The 21,309-nt window shown below is 40.4% G+C and overlaps 1 protein-coding gene across 1 annotated transcript; it reads left to right on the top strand.

Annotated features, from left to right (window-relative positions):
• The first annotated feature begins 6,930 nt into the window (after window positions 1-6,930).
• Window positions 6,931-21,275, top strand: LOC144538394 (guanine nucleotide-binding protein subunit alpha-14-like). The gene is made up of 7 exons (XM_078282431.1): window positions 6,931-7,184; window positions 15,711-15,895; window positions 16,383-16,537; window positions 17,541-17,669; window positions 18,280-18,409; window positions 18,614-18,767; window positions 20,102-21,275. Exons 1-7 carry the CDS (start codon window positions 7,064-7,066, stop codon window positions 20,290-20,292), a joined length of 1,065 nt encoding a protein of 354 aa, XP_078138557.1. The 5' UTR covers window positions 6,931-7,063; the 3' UTR covers window positions 20,293-21,275.
• Window positions 21,276-21,309: the final 34 nt, after the last annotated feature.

Here is a 21,309-nt window from a genome sequence, read left to right as displayed (position 1 = left end):
AAAGAAAAGAAAGGTTTTCATTCCTTTTGACCCTCCTCCTTACCTGTCAGTCCATTCCGAAGCTGTGCTGTGGGCGTTTACTCCTTTGCCCCGCAGGAAATTATATTACAGGCTTCCGTTTTCCTCTGAAGGACTGATTGGCAGGTCTCTTAATATATAGGTATAAACTGTGATTTTTAAATTATTTGATATTGATTTGATATTGATTCACATTTACCATTATTATTATTACTACAGTGCATTGACTTTGGTACCATCTAGTGATAGTGAATTCCTCTGAGCTGCCACAGTTACAGTTTGGGGGAAAAAAGCCTGAGTCCTGTGCTGAGCGATGGTCACTGGACAGCTCTCCAGCAACTACATAACAAATGAGTTGAGGAGTGTGAGAGAAATTGGCTTTAAAAAGAAAAGTGCTTTTTATGAGCTTTCCGCTGGAGAGGAAGCCCTGCCTGTTGGAGAGAGAAGAGCGACTAGAGCTTCTGTCATGGCGGTCGCTTTACATAGAGGGAGGGGAGTTGAGGACGTAATAATTTATGAGACAATGTTGTTAAATGATTATGTTCATCTGTGCCACATTTACGCTTTTTATTATGGTAATATGTATATTTATTGCCAAATGCCAAAACAACTCAAGCACCAGACTCCACTTTGCGCTGTTTACTGCTTTGATGAGAAGTGTTGAGGACGGGAAAGGGCGGGGCTAAAGAATGGAACACAGGAGCGGACTGACTGACTGACCGACCGACTTAATGATTGACCAACTGACTTCTGCGGTTCTGAAGTATTCAACACAGACAACGGTATTCCTCCCCCACCCCCCACTGCTTGGACTGACTTAAACTACAGTTAGTTAGCAGGCTGACAGAGGGGGGGCAGCCACCCAGCGCGCTGAACTGCTTCGAACTGTCCAATCACAACAGCGTGCGTGGCTGCGAGCCCCTCCCCCTCCTGGCCTGCAGACTAGCCAGTCACATTCCAGCTGTGTCTTTTTAATTGTCCAATCACAGCCCGGCTGCCTGACTATTGTAGTTCAGTAGCAGTGGAGAATAAATTTGGCTAACTCCTACGTAAAAAGGGCAGAGTGTTGATGTTCAGTTTGTACCAAAGTAAGCCCTTCTTGTTTCTGATTGGCACCTGTGGTTCGCAACTCCTCATACCCAAGTTATTTTGAGTATATAGATTTTTTTGTAACGGTTCCCTAAAACATAAGCCTGTAATTTACATTTTATTGAGGCATAGTGCAATTATGAATGCTATAATCATTGTACATACATCTCTCTATATATATATGGCAGCATCTTTGTTGGCTTTGTAATCATTACTTTTTTGGCAGATTGAATGTGCGGTATTGAAAATATGTATCTATGTAATTGTATTGTATGTCTAATGGCTAATTCATTTTTGGAAGAAAAAAATATGTTATTTACATCTTTGTTTTTGTTTCCTTTTTTTAAGAGGAGAATGTAAATTTTGTGTTTTTCCAGTTTTATTTCTCAGCAAAGAAAGAAACATTGTTCAGTTTCAAAACTGCATAAAGAGGAATATTATTATCCAACAACAGATTGATGGGTATGCCAGTACTTACAGTAGCCGTTTTGTTAAATTGACTTTTATATGAAAAACTGCAGACTAAATCCAATCTACAGGGCTAATTGTATCCGTTTAGTTCTTAACTGGCTTCAGGAACCGAGCTCTTGTCATATAGGCGTAATCACATCACTCATTGATCCTTTTTCTTTTTTATGTATACAGCTTCTCAATGAGTATTAATTAACTTTGAGAAACAATATTCATTAGTCTAACACACACCCTGTGACCCCAAACACCATCACTCTCACAAACCCCCCTTCTACTGTTTCACTTAACATTTTGTTTTATTTCCACAAGGTGGGTGGTGGGCATGTAAAGTGTTGCTTTAACTGATTTTTTCCTCAAATCTACAGTTAACAAGGAGATGTGATTATCTGGGGTGTTTGATTGTTGCCCCCATGTCCTGACATGGGGGCATGCCATCAACCCCACCCCCCCACCCCCCTCAAATTAACCTCCTCTGATAGAAAACTGTACAGCTTGTTTCATACAGTACTGCCTCAACATTCACAACTCTCAAACTCAGTATTCTAGAATCTGTCAGAATTAAGTGTTCTAGAATCAGTGACTGAGCAGTGCACACATACACACATACACTCGCAAAAAATAATCAACCATCTAACCTAATGAGGACGGTACATTTACAGATGGTTGTTTTGTTTTTTTGTTTTTTCACTTCAGTTCCATCTTGATGGCCACCATTCATTAGAATGTACAGTGTTATTTTAGATTTTATTTATGAAATGACAACATAGGAAAAAAAATACATACAGTTCACATGTACATATTGCCTTATTGAATAAGTTGTGCCTCTCTGAAGTCCCATGCAAGGCACCTGTGTTTTTATGGAGGAGTATAGCTAGTATGGCCAATACTGTCACATAGTAGGGCAGCTGGAGGATGGCTGTGTTTGGGTTTGGGCTGGTGGTCTCCATTTGTTATTTTGTGCTATGACAAGTCCTGGTAACACTTCAGCTGAAGCGTTGCTCATGTAGCAATTACATTATTACAAGACATCATAAGCACGTCATGAGTGCATTATAATCAGAACACGATTTCTAATATCATATCGGATTCATAATGTCTTAAAATGCATGTCACAATGCATTATAATGCATGGAGTTTCCTGATGTGATTATGAACAATGTGCATATAGACTTCAATATGCTTGGAATGTGCTTAAGAGGTGTGGCAACCTGGCTGCAGCTTTACCACCGGCCACCACCGAACGCTGTTGCCAAACTTGGCTGTGGTTTTGGCATCTACTCTACCGGCCACTTTGGCAGGTTACTAACCATCATTTGGAGGTCCGATTCTTTTCTAAAATTTGGTTTGGCTGGTAAAATAGCTTACATGGATGGTTAATTTTGGCAAGCGGCAGCCGCTGGTCAGAAAAGTTTGTTTCCTGCCCTGCTTTCAATGTACTTGAAGTAAATGGTCATTCGAACCGCTGTCCAGTGCAAACGTCCTGGTCTCTCAATAACCACTTATCAACAGCAGGGCCTAACAGGGCTACTGACTACTACAACTCATTATACATGTCACTGAAATTTGCCCAAAATGGTGTTAATGTGATTCTTCTTGTTGCCAGAAGGGATGTTTTGAAGTTTCAAGTTATCAGTGTTTATGATCACACAATACAGACATAGTGTCCCTGCGGTGGTGAAGTGGCTGTTGACACTGGCCCAGTTATTTAAAGGGAAAATCCTTGTTCAAACAATTCACGTAATCCACTGAACATCGACAGTCCAATCAATATTTGCGAGGCTGAATAAGTCTTCCTGTGAAGGGATTAAGGGACAAAACCTGGAGCAAGATGACTGACAGTGAATTTGAGACGTGTCAGTTTAGTTTTCGATTAGTTTATTTGCACAGGCTCACAGTTTATTTGTACAGGCATTTGTACAAGGCAAAGTGATTAAAAAATGCAATAAAATGTGATGATAAAAATACAAAAAGAGCTACAATTACTAATTGGATTTATAGCGTTCCCAATGAGCTTTCTTTCAATGTAGCGCAAGCAGATATGAGTCATATTCCCTTCAATTCAGTAATGGTCACAAAGTCAGTCTCCAGTTCACTGTCAGTGGAGCAGCACCAGGATTTGTCTCTTGATGACATCATCAAGATACTCTTGACTCTTGTTTTTGTTGTGAGAGATTTGTTCATTTTCACAAATCAAGGCTATGCTACACTCATAGGAAGAGCGTGTGAGTTGTGTTTCAGGGCGTTTTTTTCCTTTTGGAGAGAACACACTCCAGCTGGTGCTGACAACCTCTGCTGCCCCTTACATTTTATAGGGTGTGTTCAAGAGCAGTGCAGTGTTAGGGAGATGTTCACCTATTTCCTTACCTCCAAATCCATAGGCCATGAAGTTAAATGACTCATTTGAATAGTGGTATTATGATCTCCAAGCATAACAGTGTAAATGTTGCCTGTATCCATAAACCCACACTCCGAAATTTGTATTCCCTTCAAACATGTTTCTGAGTGATATTTGTTTCTTCTCAAAAGTGTCTCTACTCTGATTAGAGTTTTTCTTCTGTAGCTATTACAGAATACATCTACCATTACTATAATCTGGTTACTTGCTGTTAAATAAAAATAATGCTGTTCAATTTATACCATTACTCCCCACCATAGTGCAGGTCTGTGACTATCTGTCATAATATGACCTTAGTCAAATTGTACTTGAACTCCAATCTTTGGCTCATTTGTACTACACAACCTCTGTCAAGCACTGAAAATGTAGTAGGTTGAACAATGATTTGATCACATTTTAGACAGTCTACTTGTAAAGTAAAAGCATAAACTCTAAAAAAAAAAAATTGTTAATCAGTCTCAGATTATATTGTGAACACTTCACTAATTGATCATGCCCCAGCCTTATTGCCAAGCAATAGGAGTGGGGTGAATCTGAAACAGAAGTCACAAATATTCTTCCTATTATCCTTGGTAGTCTAGTCTAGATTTGTTTACATGAAGAAACTCCCACAATCAGGAAAAAACAGAGACAAAGACTCTAGTCTGTGAATTTCTCAAGCAACTCCTTGGAGCTGCTCCATTGAGAATGAATAGGAGAAGAACTGTGTGGGCGTTGTGACAATGACCAAGCTGCTTTTCAAGCGATATGGATTTATTTTCTGGTTTAGAACTAGTAGCACTACTGTACAATAAAGCTCATTTACATGCAAGACAAACTTTTGAATGTGTCCATGAAGTCAGCCTCTCTTTGATTGTAAATGGAGCAACTCCAAGTTTTGTCTCACAGATTCAGAGTCCTGGTTCACTGGTGTTTAGTTTTGGGAGAGACTTGTTGATGTTCACACATATTAATCCAAGATCACAGGGATGAACACAGATATTGTTGTAGGCTAGATTCTCCCCTTAAAATGGGAATAGAGGAGCTCGGCCTTAACTTTGGGCGCCTTCATCCCAGAGCATTCACTCCAGACAAAACTGAATTCTTTGTACTAAACTATTCCCCCCCGATGATAACCTGTTCGATCTTTCTGTTGTTGTAAATGTTCTTGTTGCAAAGCAATCATGATGATACCGAGTAGACTGGACTTCTCAAAAATGTATGTATTGAGAACGTTGTACAAAAAGAGGACAATAGTGTGGATAAAAAGAGAGTAAACTGCACAAAAAGCCCTGAGACTGTTTGTGGTTATTTCGTCAAGGGCCGCTGCTCCCAGTATGACATGCTTTAATGAAAAGCATCTACTGAGTGAACTAGTTGTGTTGGCTGTTTGAAGTAGATGACGGGGTCCGGTTAAGGTCAGGGGGCACACACACACACACACACACACACACACACACACACACACACAGCCTATATGGAGATCTCAGAATGTCAGTGAATGATGTTTCATGTTTATCCCTGATGTATACACTACACACATACACACACATGCACACACACACACACACACATGCACAGACACACATGCACTTACCTCTGGGCTGGAAACCAAGGATGTATTAAAGGTAACATGTAAAGACAAAATGAAAGAACAATATGTCTTGGCTCTCTTGTTTCTAGTTTTGGGAGACAGTAAGTCAAACTTTTCGAGATCACAGGAATAACCTAATGTGGGTTTTGCTTTAGTGTGGATTTTCCCCATTAAAGCAATATTTCACATCGGTAGATTATCTTATTTTCTCCAAGTCCATGAGCAGCCAGCCTGTTGCTTTAGCTGCCTGTTATCCAAAACTGTAAACAATTGACTTTGACATCTTTCTCCTCCAAACCCTTTGTCATCCCAATAAGTGGTGTTGCTAAAAGAGTAGAGGTGTTGTTTTCTTTTTATCCATGAGTGCCACAGAAAAAGAAAAACACTTAATTTTTTGCCAAGATGCTCACAGCTGACAAGCGTGTAAGATAATGAACACTTGTTTTAGATATGGTTCCCAAATACATTTCTGGCATTTTTTTCCCCCATGGCGCAGCTGAGGGCATCACGAGGTCAGTCAGTCAGGTAACGCTTAACGTGAGATGATGCGCTTCGTCAGATGGTCTCTAGAGGGTGTTTTGACTGTGTTTCCCATACAGAGGCACAAAATCAAAAGTTGCTCAGTGTATAGAAATGGATCTAAATCATCTCTAATGTGCCTGATGTCGCATCACGTCATGACATGTGACAGCAGATCAGCAGACTGAACTCAATCCACAGTCTCCCGGTGTGAAAACAAAAGTGAAACTTAACATTCCACAGTTGTTGTTTTTTTTTATTATTCATCATGTATTCACATCACATAATAATGTCAGAAGAAAATAAATTTGTCAAAAGTACATCAAAGACTGCATAAAGAGAAAAATATATATACATATATATAAAAAAGAACAAATAACAATAATAATTTAACCCGTGTGGCAGTGCTTCAGTGTATAGAATTGAACACACCTGTGGATCTGTACAGGATCTGTGCTTGTTTTTCTTCATCCTTCTTCTAGGCTATAATGATAAAAACTATAGGATCAAATGTTTGCCATCAAACCTTGCCATTCATAAATGATGATGATTCCATTGATGATGATTCCCATGATTCTATTCTTGCTATGGATTTTCACTTCCCAGTTTGTCCTTTTCTATATGCAACTGGTGCCCCGCCCTCCTGGGGCGACTGGATAAAGTTCAACAAGTGTCCTCCAGCGTCAGACCAACCGCCCGACCATACCTCATCACAGCCGGTCAGCAGCTTTTCTTCTAACAAAAAGTTCACAGGAGTTTTCTTTCCAATAGATGAAGGTTCTTCTGTTACAGCTGAGGACAACTTAAATTATTTGCTAAAAAAACTAATTAATATTTTAATCCCGGACGTGGGAAGACAAAAACCTCACTCTAAGATGCCCAGCGCCCATTCCCATTGAGACGCAGTGAATTTGTGGAGAGAAGGAAGGGAAAGGAAGAGAAGTTATATTTTCACTTTGAGAGCGGCGGGGGCATCGGAGACCTGGACAGTTTGAAGGATGGCTGGATGTTGTGTATCGGCAGAGGACAAAGAGAACCAGAGGATCAATGAGGAGATTGAGAAACAGCTCCGGAGAGACAAGAAGGACTCGCGCAGGGAGCTGAAGCTGCTGCTGTTAGGTGAGCATCACTGGGGCGGAGGGATGGAGACCCACCCAGAGTCACCTTACCCAACGTAATTAAGTTTACCCACATTTTAGGCTGACAGAAAACCATAGTATACAGCCTAGTAACTGATATCATTTAATGAGGATATGGTTTTTAAGGGGAAAAAAACAAGCAGTGTGCTTTTCTGACAATAGGCTATAATTGATTTTTGTTTATATTGGTCTCTGTTACCCTTATGATGATGACTGACGGGACGCCAGTGAGATCAGTCATCAAGGACACATTTATATTTAGGCCACCATTACAGACAGGTGTCAGGTCGGGTGGGGCAGCACGCGGTAGCCTTTAAAAGGTTTTTTTTTATTATCTTAATGGCTTTTATACTAGGCATATAAACAATAAGAGACTACATATATTGACTATATCCCATTAACAAGGATTAAGTCTTTATATACTGTATATATAATGGGAAGTGACAGGAAAGGCAGGAGAGGCAATCATGCTCATGCTCCCTGCTCCGCTGAGCCAGCAGGACGCTCCCACCCAATACTCATTTAAAACATTAAAAAAGATATTGTGATCTCACTAATTTAGAATAGCTGTATTGTAATATTCCTTATTTTATAACATGATAGGTCGGATAGATCAGGTTGTAGTTCAGAAAGCATCAAGGATTCGTGTCATCAGCGCCATGGGTGGGTAGGCATCAGTTTCATATCTCTCTATGCATTACGTTTCCTTTCTCCTTGTTCCCCGGCACCATCTCCGGATGTGCTGCACAGTGCGCGCTGGCCCAGCTTGCGCGGTAGTTGTGCCATTGATTTTACGCACCAAATAATAGCCAGTGAGTTTTGGGCAATTCTTTTGGGGTTTCAACCTTGACTAGTCTGCCTGATGGACTCATTATCACCGCTATTCACATGGCACATGCGAAATGAGAAAGAGTGAGGTGCAGAGGCAGACTGACAGGCACGTTTAAGATGAGAACACATTCTGGCAAGGCGGGGGATCAATACATTTCCAGTTAAAATGTATACAGAAACTGCAATTAATTCCCCAGTGATAGCACATTCATTTTCAGTTATATCAAATGAGTAGTGTAGGCTATTACAAACGTTTCATGCCAGAAGATTTTCGGTTTTTACATTTTTCCCTGTAATGATTGAAGAGAGAGTGAATAAGATAGGGATACTTTTAACAAAGAAGTGAAATCAAGGTGGTTAGTTTGCATTGTCACCTATATCTCTATGGTCACCTCACAGCAAGAAGGTCCCGGATTAGATTCCCTGTGTTGATTAGGGATGCCCATAGGTCCATAATCCTGCTTCATGGCTTTGGCAGCTGATGTTTGGAATGATGGGCATCTCTTTTATGGAGGACATTGTTAATAGTCAAGTCAAGTTTATTTATAAAGCCCATCATCACAAAGCATGTCTCAAAGGACTTTACAGAGAACAGGCCTACCTAGATCTAACTAATAAACAATCAATCACAAAAAAAAATGATGCAGTACAGTATGCCACATAATAAAACACAAGGAAACAGAACAAGGCAGGAGACACGTTGGAAAGACATAACCGGCCTTCCTAACCTGCCTGGCTGAGCACCACCAACCTTAGACCCTCAGTGAAGACAAGGAAAAACTTAATGCTAATGTGATACTTTATTGATCCCCATAGAGAAATTATATTTTCACTTGTCCCCTCCACAGTGACGTCAGGTTCAGCTACAGAACAGCAAGGATTCGGTTACTTGCTCAAGGACACTTCAGCAGGGCGGATGTTTGCCGACACAGGGTTTGAACCCAGGCTGTTTGGTTGTCTCTCTCACCAATAGGCCAAAATCCGACTATGTTATGCAACATGCAATCTACATTACATTTGTAGATTTGGCAACACTTCCTAGCGAACAGGGAAACAGAATGTTGCAACATGGCACCCATAGTAGCATCTGGCCAAGCTTTCTCTATCAGTGGCTTTGGAAACAACCCATAATAATGCGGCACTATGGAAACACGCCACCCAGGGAAACAACCCACTGTCAAGTCCTTGGTCAGTGGTGTGTTTGAAAGCCATAACTAGCTGCTGCGGCCGCGTCTCATGCAAAACTCATGCAAATGCAGCTGCGAGTAGGCTATCAGCCGCGGCTTCGGCTCCACCACTCTCTTAGAAAGGGCTTCCTCTAAACACAGATCTGTTTGCCGCCCACATTCAAAAGCTTAACCAACATTCATTATAAACCTCATCCAATTTGTTTGGAACATTATCTTCACAGTCATTGCCATAAATGCTTACAATAGATGCCCAAAGATTATTTTAGGCAATCAATCATGGATGGCTAAGAAAAAACAACATGGATTGTCCAACATGGTGTTTCAGTTCATCTTGGTTAAAGATGACCCACCTATCATCAGAGCCTGTGGGAAGCTCTGAGCCAGTAATGCAATGTTGTATCAATGAAACGATACAATAGGCAGGTCTACAGTTGCATTACAGTTTACAGATGGCTATTGATTGATTATGGCAGAGGCAGAAAGCAGGAATTGGGGTAACAGGTTAATTGAAAAAAGATTGCAGAAGTGTGCTAACTATAATAAAAACCTCCCTATTAACTTTTTAACTTTTGAAAAAAAAAGTGGTTAAATTATAGACAAACATTTTCAGAACTTGAAATGAGGTGTAATCATGGTTGTACATAATTATAATAACACTGTCCAAATTACACTATGTCAGTGAGGAAAAAAATACTATATATGTTAAAGACTTTACCCTTTAGATTTTGGAGGTAACTGAAAGTAAAGTAAGGAATCAGATTACATTACAAAATAATGGCTTACATTACTGATTACAGTTTCAAATAATCAGTCATCTGTAGCCTAATTGTTGACATTTGGAAAGTTACAGTCAACAATTACAATCACATAGTCACCAGAGTGACTTATAAAGTAACAGCCCCAGCCTTAGCAGTAAGGTGTGTGAGCCAATCAGCTGGTCTCAGTGGGTTTCATTAGGATGGTCATGGTCAAACCCAAAGTCCCCAGACAGGGGGAGTGGGAGTAAAGCAGAATGAAAGGTCAGCGCTTACAAGTTCTGCCTTGGCTTTCTATCTAGTGGCCTTAGACTTCACTTGTCTTTAGTCTCCTTTGCTTTTACAGGGAAAGTGCACAAAAATCAACACTGCTCTATAGTGTATTTTCAACTGCAATTCCTGGACATCATGTATAAAACATTAAAAAAGAGACTGAAAACTGTGAAACCATACAAAACAACACAAAACACAGCAGGACAAGGGAGAAAGCACAAGCAGCATCTCCATACCTAGCCATCCACTATGTAGCATGCTGACATACAGAACAAGCAAATACATTTAAGCAGGTGAAACACCAGTATAAAATGTAAACAATTAAACAAGTCACTAAATAACATGCAGGCACAAAACATGCAGAAAGAACTACAAACAATAAAGGTCCTGCTCATAAACAGGAAGACAGAACAAAGGGATTAGATATGTTTTAGTCAAACGGGAAGACTTCAGACGTAGGAAAACATGGTAATGAGCAACGGGAGTGAGGTTAATAATAGTGAAAGGCTGCTCTTTGTATTACGGGAGATAAATCCCCTAGTTGGTGACAATTTTGATGTCTGTTTCCCAGTTTGACAGACACAGCAGTCTTCTTTTTGTTGCTTTCACTGTGACTAAAAAACAAAATGTATAGCAATAGCTGAGAAACAATCAGTATTAATAACCTGTCCCAGTTGTTGCTGTTCTATAACGGAAAATGCAAAGAGCAAAATGTTGCACAGAGCAGTTGAACATGTTGAAGAGCCGTTGAATGTTTATGCTTTGAAATCATAGAAATCACTGGGGAAATGTATAGGGATTCTCCTTTGGCTTGTGAGTGTGATAGCGGCCATAAGAAAAAACATCCCAAATAACTTGCTATGCTATAAAATGTAATTTTAAGTATTTTTACATTTTCTTTAATTGTGCACTCCATTCTTCCTAACCTGAACCTCCCATATTAGTTCCAGTTGTAAAAAGGATGGTGAAAAGCCAGACTGTAACCTTGTGTAGTAGTTTTTATCTCAAACGTTGTCATCGCATTCATTCACAGAGCTGACACCACGTCACTACTCACCCAACCAGGAAGTGTGTGTGTGTCTGGGGTTGTGTTTGTGGTCAAATCTGTATGTGTTAATGTGTGAGTGTGTGTGTGTACAGATCTGTGGTCAGCATTCAGTTACACCACAACCACCCAGATGCACACACACACACATGTGCAGACACATACTGTACATACAAAGACACAAATGGATACAAATAAACATGCAGGCACCTACAGAAACATATACTAGACCAGTACAGAGACCAAAAAACGCAACAAAAATGTATTGATGTTTAATGACAAAAGCAATGGTTTTATAGCATAGCTGTCAATCAGCCAGTCGACCTTGATACTCTATCTAATCAAATATTTATTAAATTATTTTATTTAACCTTTATCAGTCAATGAAGAATGAATTCTTATGTACAACCTGATAACCTGATATTTAACCCTTTGTGGTATATACCAGATATGTGTATGGTTGGCTAACCAATGGGAAAATTAGATTGCATGTGGCTTCTCCCTGTTTGGACAGACATGAAAAGGTCAGATCTGTTCCACAAGAAGTAAAGAAGCATCTTATGTGACAGCCATTGTAATTACTGAATCAAATTCCTGTTGGCAGGTCCTAGCTCTCATTGTCTGGACTCACAAGCAACACTGATAACATTGGAGATACTGGAGACATTTAATCTCAAACAAGGCTTCCTTCCCTCCTGACCAAGTGAAAAGCTGCAGGATCATGATTTGCCTCCGACACAGTATTTACCTGCCCGTCTTACCCGAGCTCCCCTCATCTCCAAGAAACTTGACTTGTAAACAAGGTACATTCAAATGGGGTCACTTTGTCTAAGCTTCATTTACGGAGACTCAAGATAAAGTATTCATGATGTCATGCAAAACTCCCAGGAGGAGTGATGACTCACAGACTCATAGAGCTTTAACACACTTTGCTGAGAGACAAACAGACAGGTATACAGATGCATGCATGCACACACACGCGCACACACACACCCACTCATGCATGTACACACGCACACACACTCACTTGCAGACACACACCCACTCATGCACACGCGCATACGTACACACACACACACAGCAACTTCTTCAAATGTGCTGCTCTGAACAAACACACATTTGTTTAACAAATAGATTTGGTTGGCAGCGTGTGGGTTCCAGGAGAAAATTAGGAGCTCATGCTGTAGGAAGTGCAGAGGGATGTGAGAGACAGATACTCTGTGTGTCTGTGTGTGTGTGTGTGTGTGTGTGTGTGTGTGTGTGTGTGTGAGTGTGTGTGAGTGTGTGTGTGTCTGTTTGTGTGTCCGCCTGCTTCTGTGCTTGTCTTTCTACTTTCATGGTACGTGAGTTTTTGTACTTTTACAGTTTGGACCAATGTGAATTCTAGACATGAGAAGTGCAGACTTTATTTTTCAATAGTTAGAATGATTAGAGATGTGTGTGTGTGTGTGTGTGTGTGTGTGTGTGCGTGCGTCTGTTTGGTTGTGTCAAGCAGCTGAAAGAACCAGTAAATGTGTCTAAATAAACACAAACCACTGACACTCTACAGAGCTTAAACCCTCAAAGCACACACACACACATATATATATATACACACACACACACACACACACACACACACACACACTGTAGACTTCCATCTATTCCAGGTATGAAGGTTATTGTAAATAGATGATAATAAGGGATATTTTGGTCTCACACAGCAACATCCACATTAATCTCCTTGTCAGAAAAATGTTTTTCTGTTTGCAGTTTCCCCAAAACATCTTAGTAATAAGAGCATCATAGTTCCTTTGCAAATCAATACACAGGAATGATTGTTGGCTAGATAGAACAGGCACAAAGGATCTGATTTTTTCTTGTTGTGGCACTGATCTGATCTTTTCTTGTCTCTGATCAGGAAAAAACACATGAAATCTGATTTCTCCCTGTTAAGACGGCTTTGAAATAATCCGATCTGTACCACAAAGAGTTAAAAATTGGATACCACACATCTGTGTAAATGCAGCCTTAGTGTTAGGATCCTAACCCAGCACTAAGAGAAGACGACATTGGATCTACCTTTTTTTGTCCTACTATGACATATAGTAGCAAACAAAGGCAACAATTGTGGAATTATTTTGTTAAAATATTTTATGTGGGGTGAAACTTTACTTAAACCTTCTATTGAAACAAAAGCTCTGAATGGTAGTGGCAGCTAATCCAGGCATGGTGGCCTCCCTCCCAATTCACTAGAAGTGGAAGTACTGGTTTATATGTTGGTATTTCCTTGGTACACCTAGCTGCTTTTAAAGTCTGACTTGTAAATTTCATTTCATGAGGCTGGACAACACTCGAATGAGTGACAGGACAACAGTGCATGGGTAGCAGGGATTTTAATGGAAGTTTAGGGAAGGAGAAGAGTGGGATGAGGAGGGTCTGGGGATCAGGGCAGACTCTGGATATTTGGCTCTGGATAGATTTGAGTCTGGATGAGGCGGTCGCCCTGGGACTATCTGTGACACGTTGGCTTTCAAAGTGTGGGTAGTTGATCAAGGTAACTGAGCGCAGGTGAGCTGGCAAGAGTTGGCTGGCTCTGGTTGGACGGGAGAAGGAAGGGAGAATGGGAGAGAGAGGAAGCTTGTTCTCATGTTGTCCTCTCCTGAACCTCAGCTAATAAGTGAGCTCTCTTTTCAAATCTGACCAAATTTGACCACTTGGTTTTGCTGGTTGGTCAATTGTCGATTGTTGAGCCCGTCCATTCTCAGCTCATAGAATCTGATGGGTGGATCTTTGTGTGACTTGAAAAGACACGTTTGTTTGTTGTTTATTAACATATATGTTGTAATTTAAAACATGCATAAGATTAGGTAGATTACATACACATCTTGCCTTTATTTGCTCTGGGAAGGTTTTCCCATGATCTGATTTCAGCAATGCCCTTCTTCACTCTCACTCTGTTATACACATTCACCCTGGGGAGCAGTGCAGCCTTTGTCTTCTGCTGCTGGCCAAGTTGGGGGTTTAAGCTCGCTGCAGTGGGGAGAGTGTTACTCATTCACTTACCCCACCCAGACTTTGACAGGAATCCCTTTGGAAGTCAAATATGCATTCAAATCTGTCAGAGTTTGCCTGAGTATCCTTGCACCAACAAGTTAGTAATCAAGAGCTGCCATAGCAGTGGGACTTATTTGTTTGTTTATAAAAGTTTGCTAGAATTTGACTCTTACACAACCTACACAGAAATATAGGGCTGTATTTCAAAATGTAAGGCTCTTCACTTTAAAGTGAACATAATGAGGGCCACGCACACCGCCGCCATATTGAAGGGCATTCCAATCCAAAGTGTGTAAAACTCGCCCCTTCAAAAGGCCCTATGTAACGGTCGTTTTCAAAGTGAGCAGGCGATGGTCACTTTGCTCCCACAATTCTTTGCGACGTCACAAGCCTAATCAAGGAAATGACGACAACAATGGCGGCGACCGGTAGCGACCTGAAGCCAAAATAGTAGCTAGAAAATTGACCATATCATTACAATAATTTGTTACTTTATGGGAGTTATGCAGCAGGTTTATAACTTACTGCAAAACCGATAAATGGCCGGTGAAAGTAGTTTGTCCCATTGACAGTGGACAGTCTCACAACACTGATGAGCGTCTGCCTTGTTGACACATATGCGACGGGCCCGAAAAATGACGTCAAAGGGCGTTCCAAACGACCGTTACTTGGGAACCCTACTCCCTGCGGCCCTTCAGAGTTTTCACTATGAAGGGAAGTGACTTCACAGGGTGTAGGGCGTAGGGATTAGCCCTCTGGAATGAAATATGGCCTAGGTGTGCATCGCAACAGAAGTGTTAGGGGTGAGCTCACAGTTGTGTGTGTGTATGTAGATGGTCAGCGGTTAAAAATGTGCATATCCAACAGAAAAGTCACTCAAGCAGAGGAAATGAGCATCTGATGAAGAGCAGAGAGCTTGAAATGGAACTACTGCAGCGTTAATATATTCATTTTGTATTGGAAGCTAACCAGTGTGCAGATTCTATTCTTTTCTTCTGTATGAATATAGATGCAATGTGTGCTCTCTCTCTCTCTCTCTCTCTCTCTCTCTCTCTCTCTCTCTCTCTCTCTTTCTCTCTCTCTCTCTCTCTCTCTCTCTCTCTCTAACAGAGTAGCTGTCATTATGTCAGCAATACATTATCAACAGAGCAGCTACAACTTTTGTCTCGTTAGCATAAAAGATCAGGGCTTGGCAACCTGCAGCATCCTGTTTGACTGCATCTTTAGGACCAGCCTCCTCTCCATGGGACATAAAAACACACCTTTCTTGAAAATAACTCATCATGTGTCTCTGTAGCACCTTAATATTTACTTTTAGTAAAAGTATGTCACATATAAAAGGTATTATTTGTATTTATTCTCTCTATGTCCCCCAGGTACCGGAGAGAGCGGAAAGAGCACCTTTATCAAACAGATGAGGATTATCCATGGAGGAGGCTACACAGAGGAAGACAAGAAAGGCTATGCCAAACTGGTCTACCAGAACATCTACACATCCATGCAGTCCATGATCCGAGCCATGGAGACACTCAGTATATCCTTCTCTGATTCCCAGAACCAGGTAAAGAGTAGGACTTGACTTGGGCCGGGTGATTTGAGCCCAGTCTAACTGGAATCTGAAGAAATTTGCCCAAAGAGAAATTAACCTTGTAATTTGCCCAGTACTTTGCTGGCAATGGGATTTTCTATTTGAATTCAAACAGCCGTGAGAGAACTTTGGAAATCTGAACATAAATATCAAGCTGTAGTAGAAAGAGTGCCATCCTGCCTGGATCCAATCCCCTGCATCCCTGAATTGTTTAGTCAAGTCCAAGTGAAACAATAACCCATAATGAGCATCAGGCAGCCTGTTATATTTGACTATGGAAGAACATTTCAAATGTTCAGCATGCACACATCCAGAGAAATACAGGAGTAGCTATCATGTGCTGTTAGATCTGCCAGCATTAACGCTTTTTTCCTCTCCTTGGCCCATTTCCAAAAAGAGAAGTGGTGGTGGTCTAATTGTCTTCATATATGTGTGTGTGTGTGTGTGTGTGTCCCCACAGAGCTATGCAAACTCTGTCCTGGAGGTGGAGGTGGATAAGGTGGACGACTTAGACCAAAGCCTGGTGGCGGCCATCAGGAGCCTGTGGAAGGACACAGGAGTGCAGGAGTGCTACGACCGACGCAGAGAGTACCAGCTGTCCGACTCCACCAAATAGTGAGCACTGGACATGCTAGAGTTACAACTATAGCTTTATCAAATACATCAGACCTATTAGAGTTACTACTTTAGCTTGGGAAAATGCCAGCTCCTGAATAATGGATACACTTGGTTCTCAGACTGACAAATAGAGATTGCATGCAACCTCTTCCTCTCTCTGCTAAATAGTGAATACATAGAGCTATGTAATGTATTATATGCATTATAGATACTCATTTATCAGATGCCAGATAGACAGTACATAGAGGTACTCTCTGTTGCTGATACAGCCAAATAATAATGTGCATACTATAGATACCGTTTTATCAGTTGCCAAATAATGAGCACACAGAGATACTACTCTCCCCAGCTCTGACAAATAGTGAGTGCTTAGATAGTAGGCTACTGTGGCTGCAGATTAGTGAGTACATAGATATGTCACTTCTTCACTACATAGATGTGTACTAGCATGTGGTTTCCCAAATAACGAGTACCGTATTTATTAAGATCCACATTGTTTTGTGATGATATTGATGATCCTGATAAAAAAAAGTCTAACAACGTTTTTAGCTTTCAGTTGCTTTTTTGTCAATGCAGATGCAGTGTAACCTACAATATTTGTGTGCTATTCTAGCTGAGCCCTGAATAGAAATTCTGATAAACAGCTGGCTCTCTTCTAATGGATTTCTCTTCCCCCACTGTGTCCCTTAAATATCAAAACCAATCAATCATTACTTTACTGTATCAATACTTAGTTCACTGACTAGACAAGGCTAATTGTATGCATTCCACATCTATGGATATTCATTCTGATATTCATTCGTATGATCACATCACATCATTTTACGGCTGTGTGAACCAATAGATGTCAGATTTTGCACATTCTGATCTAAATCTGAGTCAGGTGCCATCTGGTTTCTGCCTGTTTAAACAGCCACAAAATCATCAGAATTCTCCTAATTCTGCTATTTTGTGTTTCTTCTCTTCTCTTCTTTTCTCTTCTCTTCTCTATATGTTTCAGTTATCTTACTGATCTGGACCGTATCGCAGAGCCTTCTTATGTCCCCGACCTGCAGGATATCCTTAGAGTCCGAGTGCCCACTACCGGCATCATAGAATACCCCTTTGACATGGAGAATGTCATCTTCAGGTGAGGAGAAAAGCATCACTTATGTTATTTTAGTGGTTTAGATACTGTAACACAGTAAAAAGGTTAAAGCATGTTGGTGCTGCTGACACGGTCGGTGAGCTACAGCACAATGAGCAGAGGTGGAAAGTACATTTACTGAAGTACTCTACTTAAGTACAATTTTGAATTACTGGCACTTTACTTTAGTATTTCCATTTTGTGAGACTTTATACTTTTACTCCACTACATTTCAGAGGGAAATATTGTACTTTTGGCTGTAGTTACTAATTACTTTGCAGAATAAGGTTTTACATGCAAAACATACGTTAAGCTCATAAAATATGTTGAGTATATATGAGTATGTTTCCATTATGGTATTGCTACTTTTACTTTTACCACTTTTTTCCACCACTGATAATGAGTGAACATACAAAGACAACAGTAAGAGGCTTCAGGGAAAACCAGACGCAGATCTGTGCCTCAAAATAAAAATGTGATCTTTTATTCCTGTGTAAATCCAGCCTCCTAAGTAATATTGAATTAAGGTAATAAGACAAAGAGATAAATAAGACAAAACTCAGGACTTTTCTCCTGTTGTTGTTGTTGTTGGGCTTGGCTGATGGCGTGGCAGGATGGTGGATGTAGGAGGTCAGAGGTCAGAGAGGAGGAAGTGGATCCACTGCTTTGAGAACGTCACGTCCATCATCTTCCTGGTGGCGCTCAGCGAGTACGACCAGGTCCTGGCTGAGTGCGACAACGAGGTGAGAGTTCAGCTCATCACTGGCTGAGCCCAGGACTACACTTGCAAAGCAGCAGATCTTAAGTTAAAAACACCGTTGTTGAGCACATCGTGTTCGGATAATAATGCTCTTATAGTGTGCTTGTAATTTGACTTTGGTGCCTTAAAATATTTCATGAGCAACAATCCCACTGTTACCTATTTCTGTGCCGCATGTGGATGTCAGAACCGTATGGAGGAGAGCAAGGCGCTGTTCAAGACCATCATCACGTATCCCTGGTTCCAACGCTCCTCCGTCATACTTTTCCTCAACAAGACTGACATCCTTCAGGAGAAGATCATGTACTCGCACGTAGCCAACTACTTCCCTGAATTCACAGGTACTGTGTGTGTGTGTGTGTGTGTGAGGCGTTGAGTAAAACACTGGCAGTGAGTTTATAATAGTACATTTATGACGACTTCCATGAATTCATTCATTTCAGGAAGGCTCTCTGATTCTGAAATCTATATTTTTCGGATTTTGAGTATGAGATTTGCATGCGCCTCAAATCCAATATTGGACCACGGGATTTGTGTTCGAACAGTCAGATCTGATTTAATATTGTTAACAGGAAAACGTGAGGTATCTTGAGTCCTTTCTTCATTATCATTACTATGACCTGGAGGAGACACTAGAGGACTCATTTTGCCAAAGATCTTATGATCAACTGGTCATGCGTGTGGCACAAGACAACATCACAACATTGCAAAATGTGCAAGGATTAGAGTCACCTTCCAACATGCCCTTTGAAACAAAATTGTTGTCTTTTTGGAAAGATGACAAATTTTACCAACCATTCCTGAGCAGGATGCCTTTGAGCATCACAGCTGACAGTCCATTAGTCATCAGTCCATTAGTCTTCATCCAATGTGTAAATCATTACTGAATAGGCCAAATATTTACCAATCCAGTCTCTAGTCTGAGTAAGGAAACTTTCAATTATGTGAATTGACATTTTGTTCATGGTACCATTCACCATCTGGTTCCACAAGTGCATTAGGAATTTGAACACACATGAGTGACCTTGGGCTCCCACAATATAACCATCTGAGAGCAGCTCTTCACTGATGGACCAAATTGACTGAAATAGTGTAGGATTTTTGTCATAATCTATTGGTCACTTGAACACCTGCGCTGGCATCGAGATGGGACCTTTTTTTTTACCTCAAGGTTCGAGGTTATAATGGTTTGAGAAGGTTTCTAAATGTTAACATGGATTTCTACATTTTCTAAGATCAAATCTGATTCCTTTTTATTAATGAGTCCTTTGATTCATTTCAACTATTTTAGAGCTGCAAACTGAAACTTGGTAATGTTTGGTAATATTAATAATTGGTAATATTTACACATAAAAGGTGTGCAAAGGTTAATTTACTCATCAATCATCATTTAAAAATGAGAAATGAGAAGATTGGATTTTGTCCTCCAGTATAAGTGCAGCCAAATGTGAGTTAAGGATGAACAGAGCTTAGCTTATGATGCATCTCAGATATTGGTTTGCTTTTATATTGTGTTTTGCACTCTCTTGAGTCTCAAAACGTTTCCTTGTCACATCCCATCTAGTAGACTACAGAATAACCAAAGATTAATGTTCTATCCTTATCAAACAAATAGCAGTTTTCTTTTCCATTTTGATTGGTTTGAAAGTGAAATAAAATCAGCCCTTTATTGCAGGAGCTCAGCAGGATCCTAAAGCAGCACAAGAGTTCATCCTAAAGATGTACCAGGAACAAAACCCAGACAAGGAGAAGACGCTGTACGCCCACTTCACCTGCGCCACAGACACAGAAAACATCCGCTTCGTCTTTGTGGCTGTCAAAGACACCATCCTCAGGCACAACCTGAAAGAGTTCAACCTGGTGTGAAGAGGAACGAGGAGGAGAGGACAGGACAGGAGAGGAGAGGAAAGGAGAGACGAGACGAAGGGAGACGAGAGAGTGTAAGAATGGATCAGATGAGGAAAGGAGGGAGAGAGGAGATGAGCTTTTTTTCATGGCTGTCTGAACAGAGAAAAATCAGATTCCACGTGGTTTCTCCATGTTTAGACAGCCAGGGAAAAGATCAGCTCTTTGCCACAAAGCTTTAAAGATTTTCAGTTTTAAAAAAAGATCTTTTGTGCCTGTATAAATCCAGCCAAAAACGAGAATATGAGCATGTTGTAATAGGCATACCCAAACTACTGATTCTGTCTAGGTTTGACCTAAGTTTGACCTTTGCCATGTTTGATAGAGATCATACGCCTGTATGTTATTTTGGAGTGGATGGAGTAGTAACAAAAATTGTGAAAAGGAAATGTTTCCTTCCAATCTTTCACGAGATCTGCTGTAAGAAAATGGTACTTTCCTGTATAGCAGCAAGAATGTTAGTTGCCTCAGTTTACAAGGTGTATTTATGTGGAAAATTAGTGGAAAATAACTCCCATTTATCATAGACCTATTGTGTGGATTACATATTTTATTAGTCACTTTTGCAAATACACCAATCAGAAATAGGATCTGTCATTAGTGCTTCAACTAATATTGAAGATAGTTTCAGTCCATACAATAGCTTGTATGTGATAAGAATTCACTGGACTGATGTTTGTTTTTTGACACTTTCCAATATGATATTGTGTAGAAACGACACTGTACTTTCCCATATAAAACAGTGAGCCACATACCTGTTTGCCCCTAAGTGCCTTGTTTACCCAACACAGACAAGACAACCACTCAGGTTTATCTTCTTTTAGATGTAAATATGATCCAAGTTGTGCTACTGGAAAAACAAACTTGTTGATCTTGAGAGTGATTTTTTGGAGTTTAATATGTTCTTTTCTATGTTGTTTCTTCTCAAGAGAAATTGAAATTGTATTTATGGTAAATTTCAATAAACAATTATAGTTG

This window comes from Centroberyx gerrardi, unplaced genomic scaffold (genome assembly GCF_048128805.1).
Source record: "Centroberyx gerrardi isolate f3 unplaced genomic scaffold, fCenGer3.hap1.cur.20231027 Scaffold_462, whole genome shotgun sequence".
NCBI lineage: Eukaryota > Metazoa > Chordata > Actinopteri > Beryciformes > Berycidae > Centroberyx > Centroberyx gerrardi.
Note: the sequence above shows the minus strand (reverse complement) of the source record. Positions and strands in the feature narration are given on the sequence as shown.

Bases quoted from the DNA above. Each gene is read 5' to 3' on its own strand.
- LOC144538394 (XM_078282431.1), top strand. From the start codon at position 7,064: ATGGCTGGATGTTGTGTATCGGCAGAGGACAAAGAGAACCAGAGGATC. The intron at 15,896-16,382 runs GTAAAGAGTAGG...GTGTCCCCACAG, and splicing joins TCTCTGATTCCCAGAACCAG to AGCTATGCAAACTCTGTCCT. The intron at 18,768-20,101 runs GTACTGTGTGTG...CCTTTATTGCAG, and splicing joins CTACTTCCCTGAATTCACAG to GAGCTCAGCAGGATCCTAAA.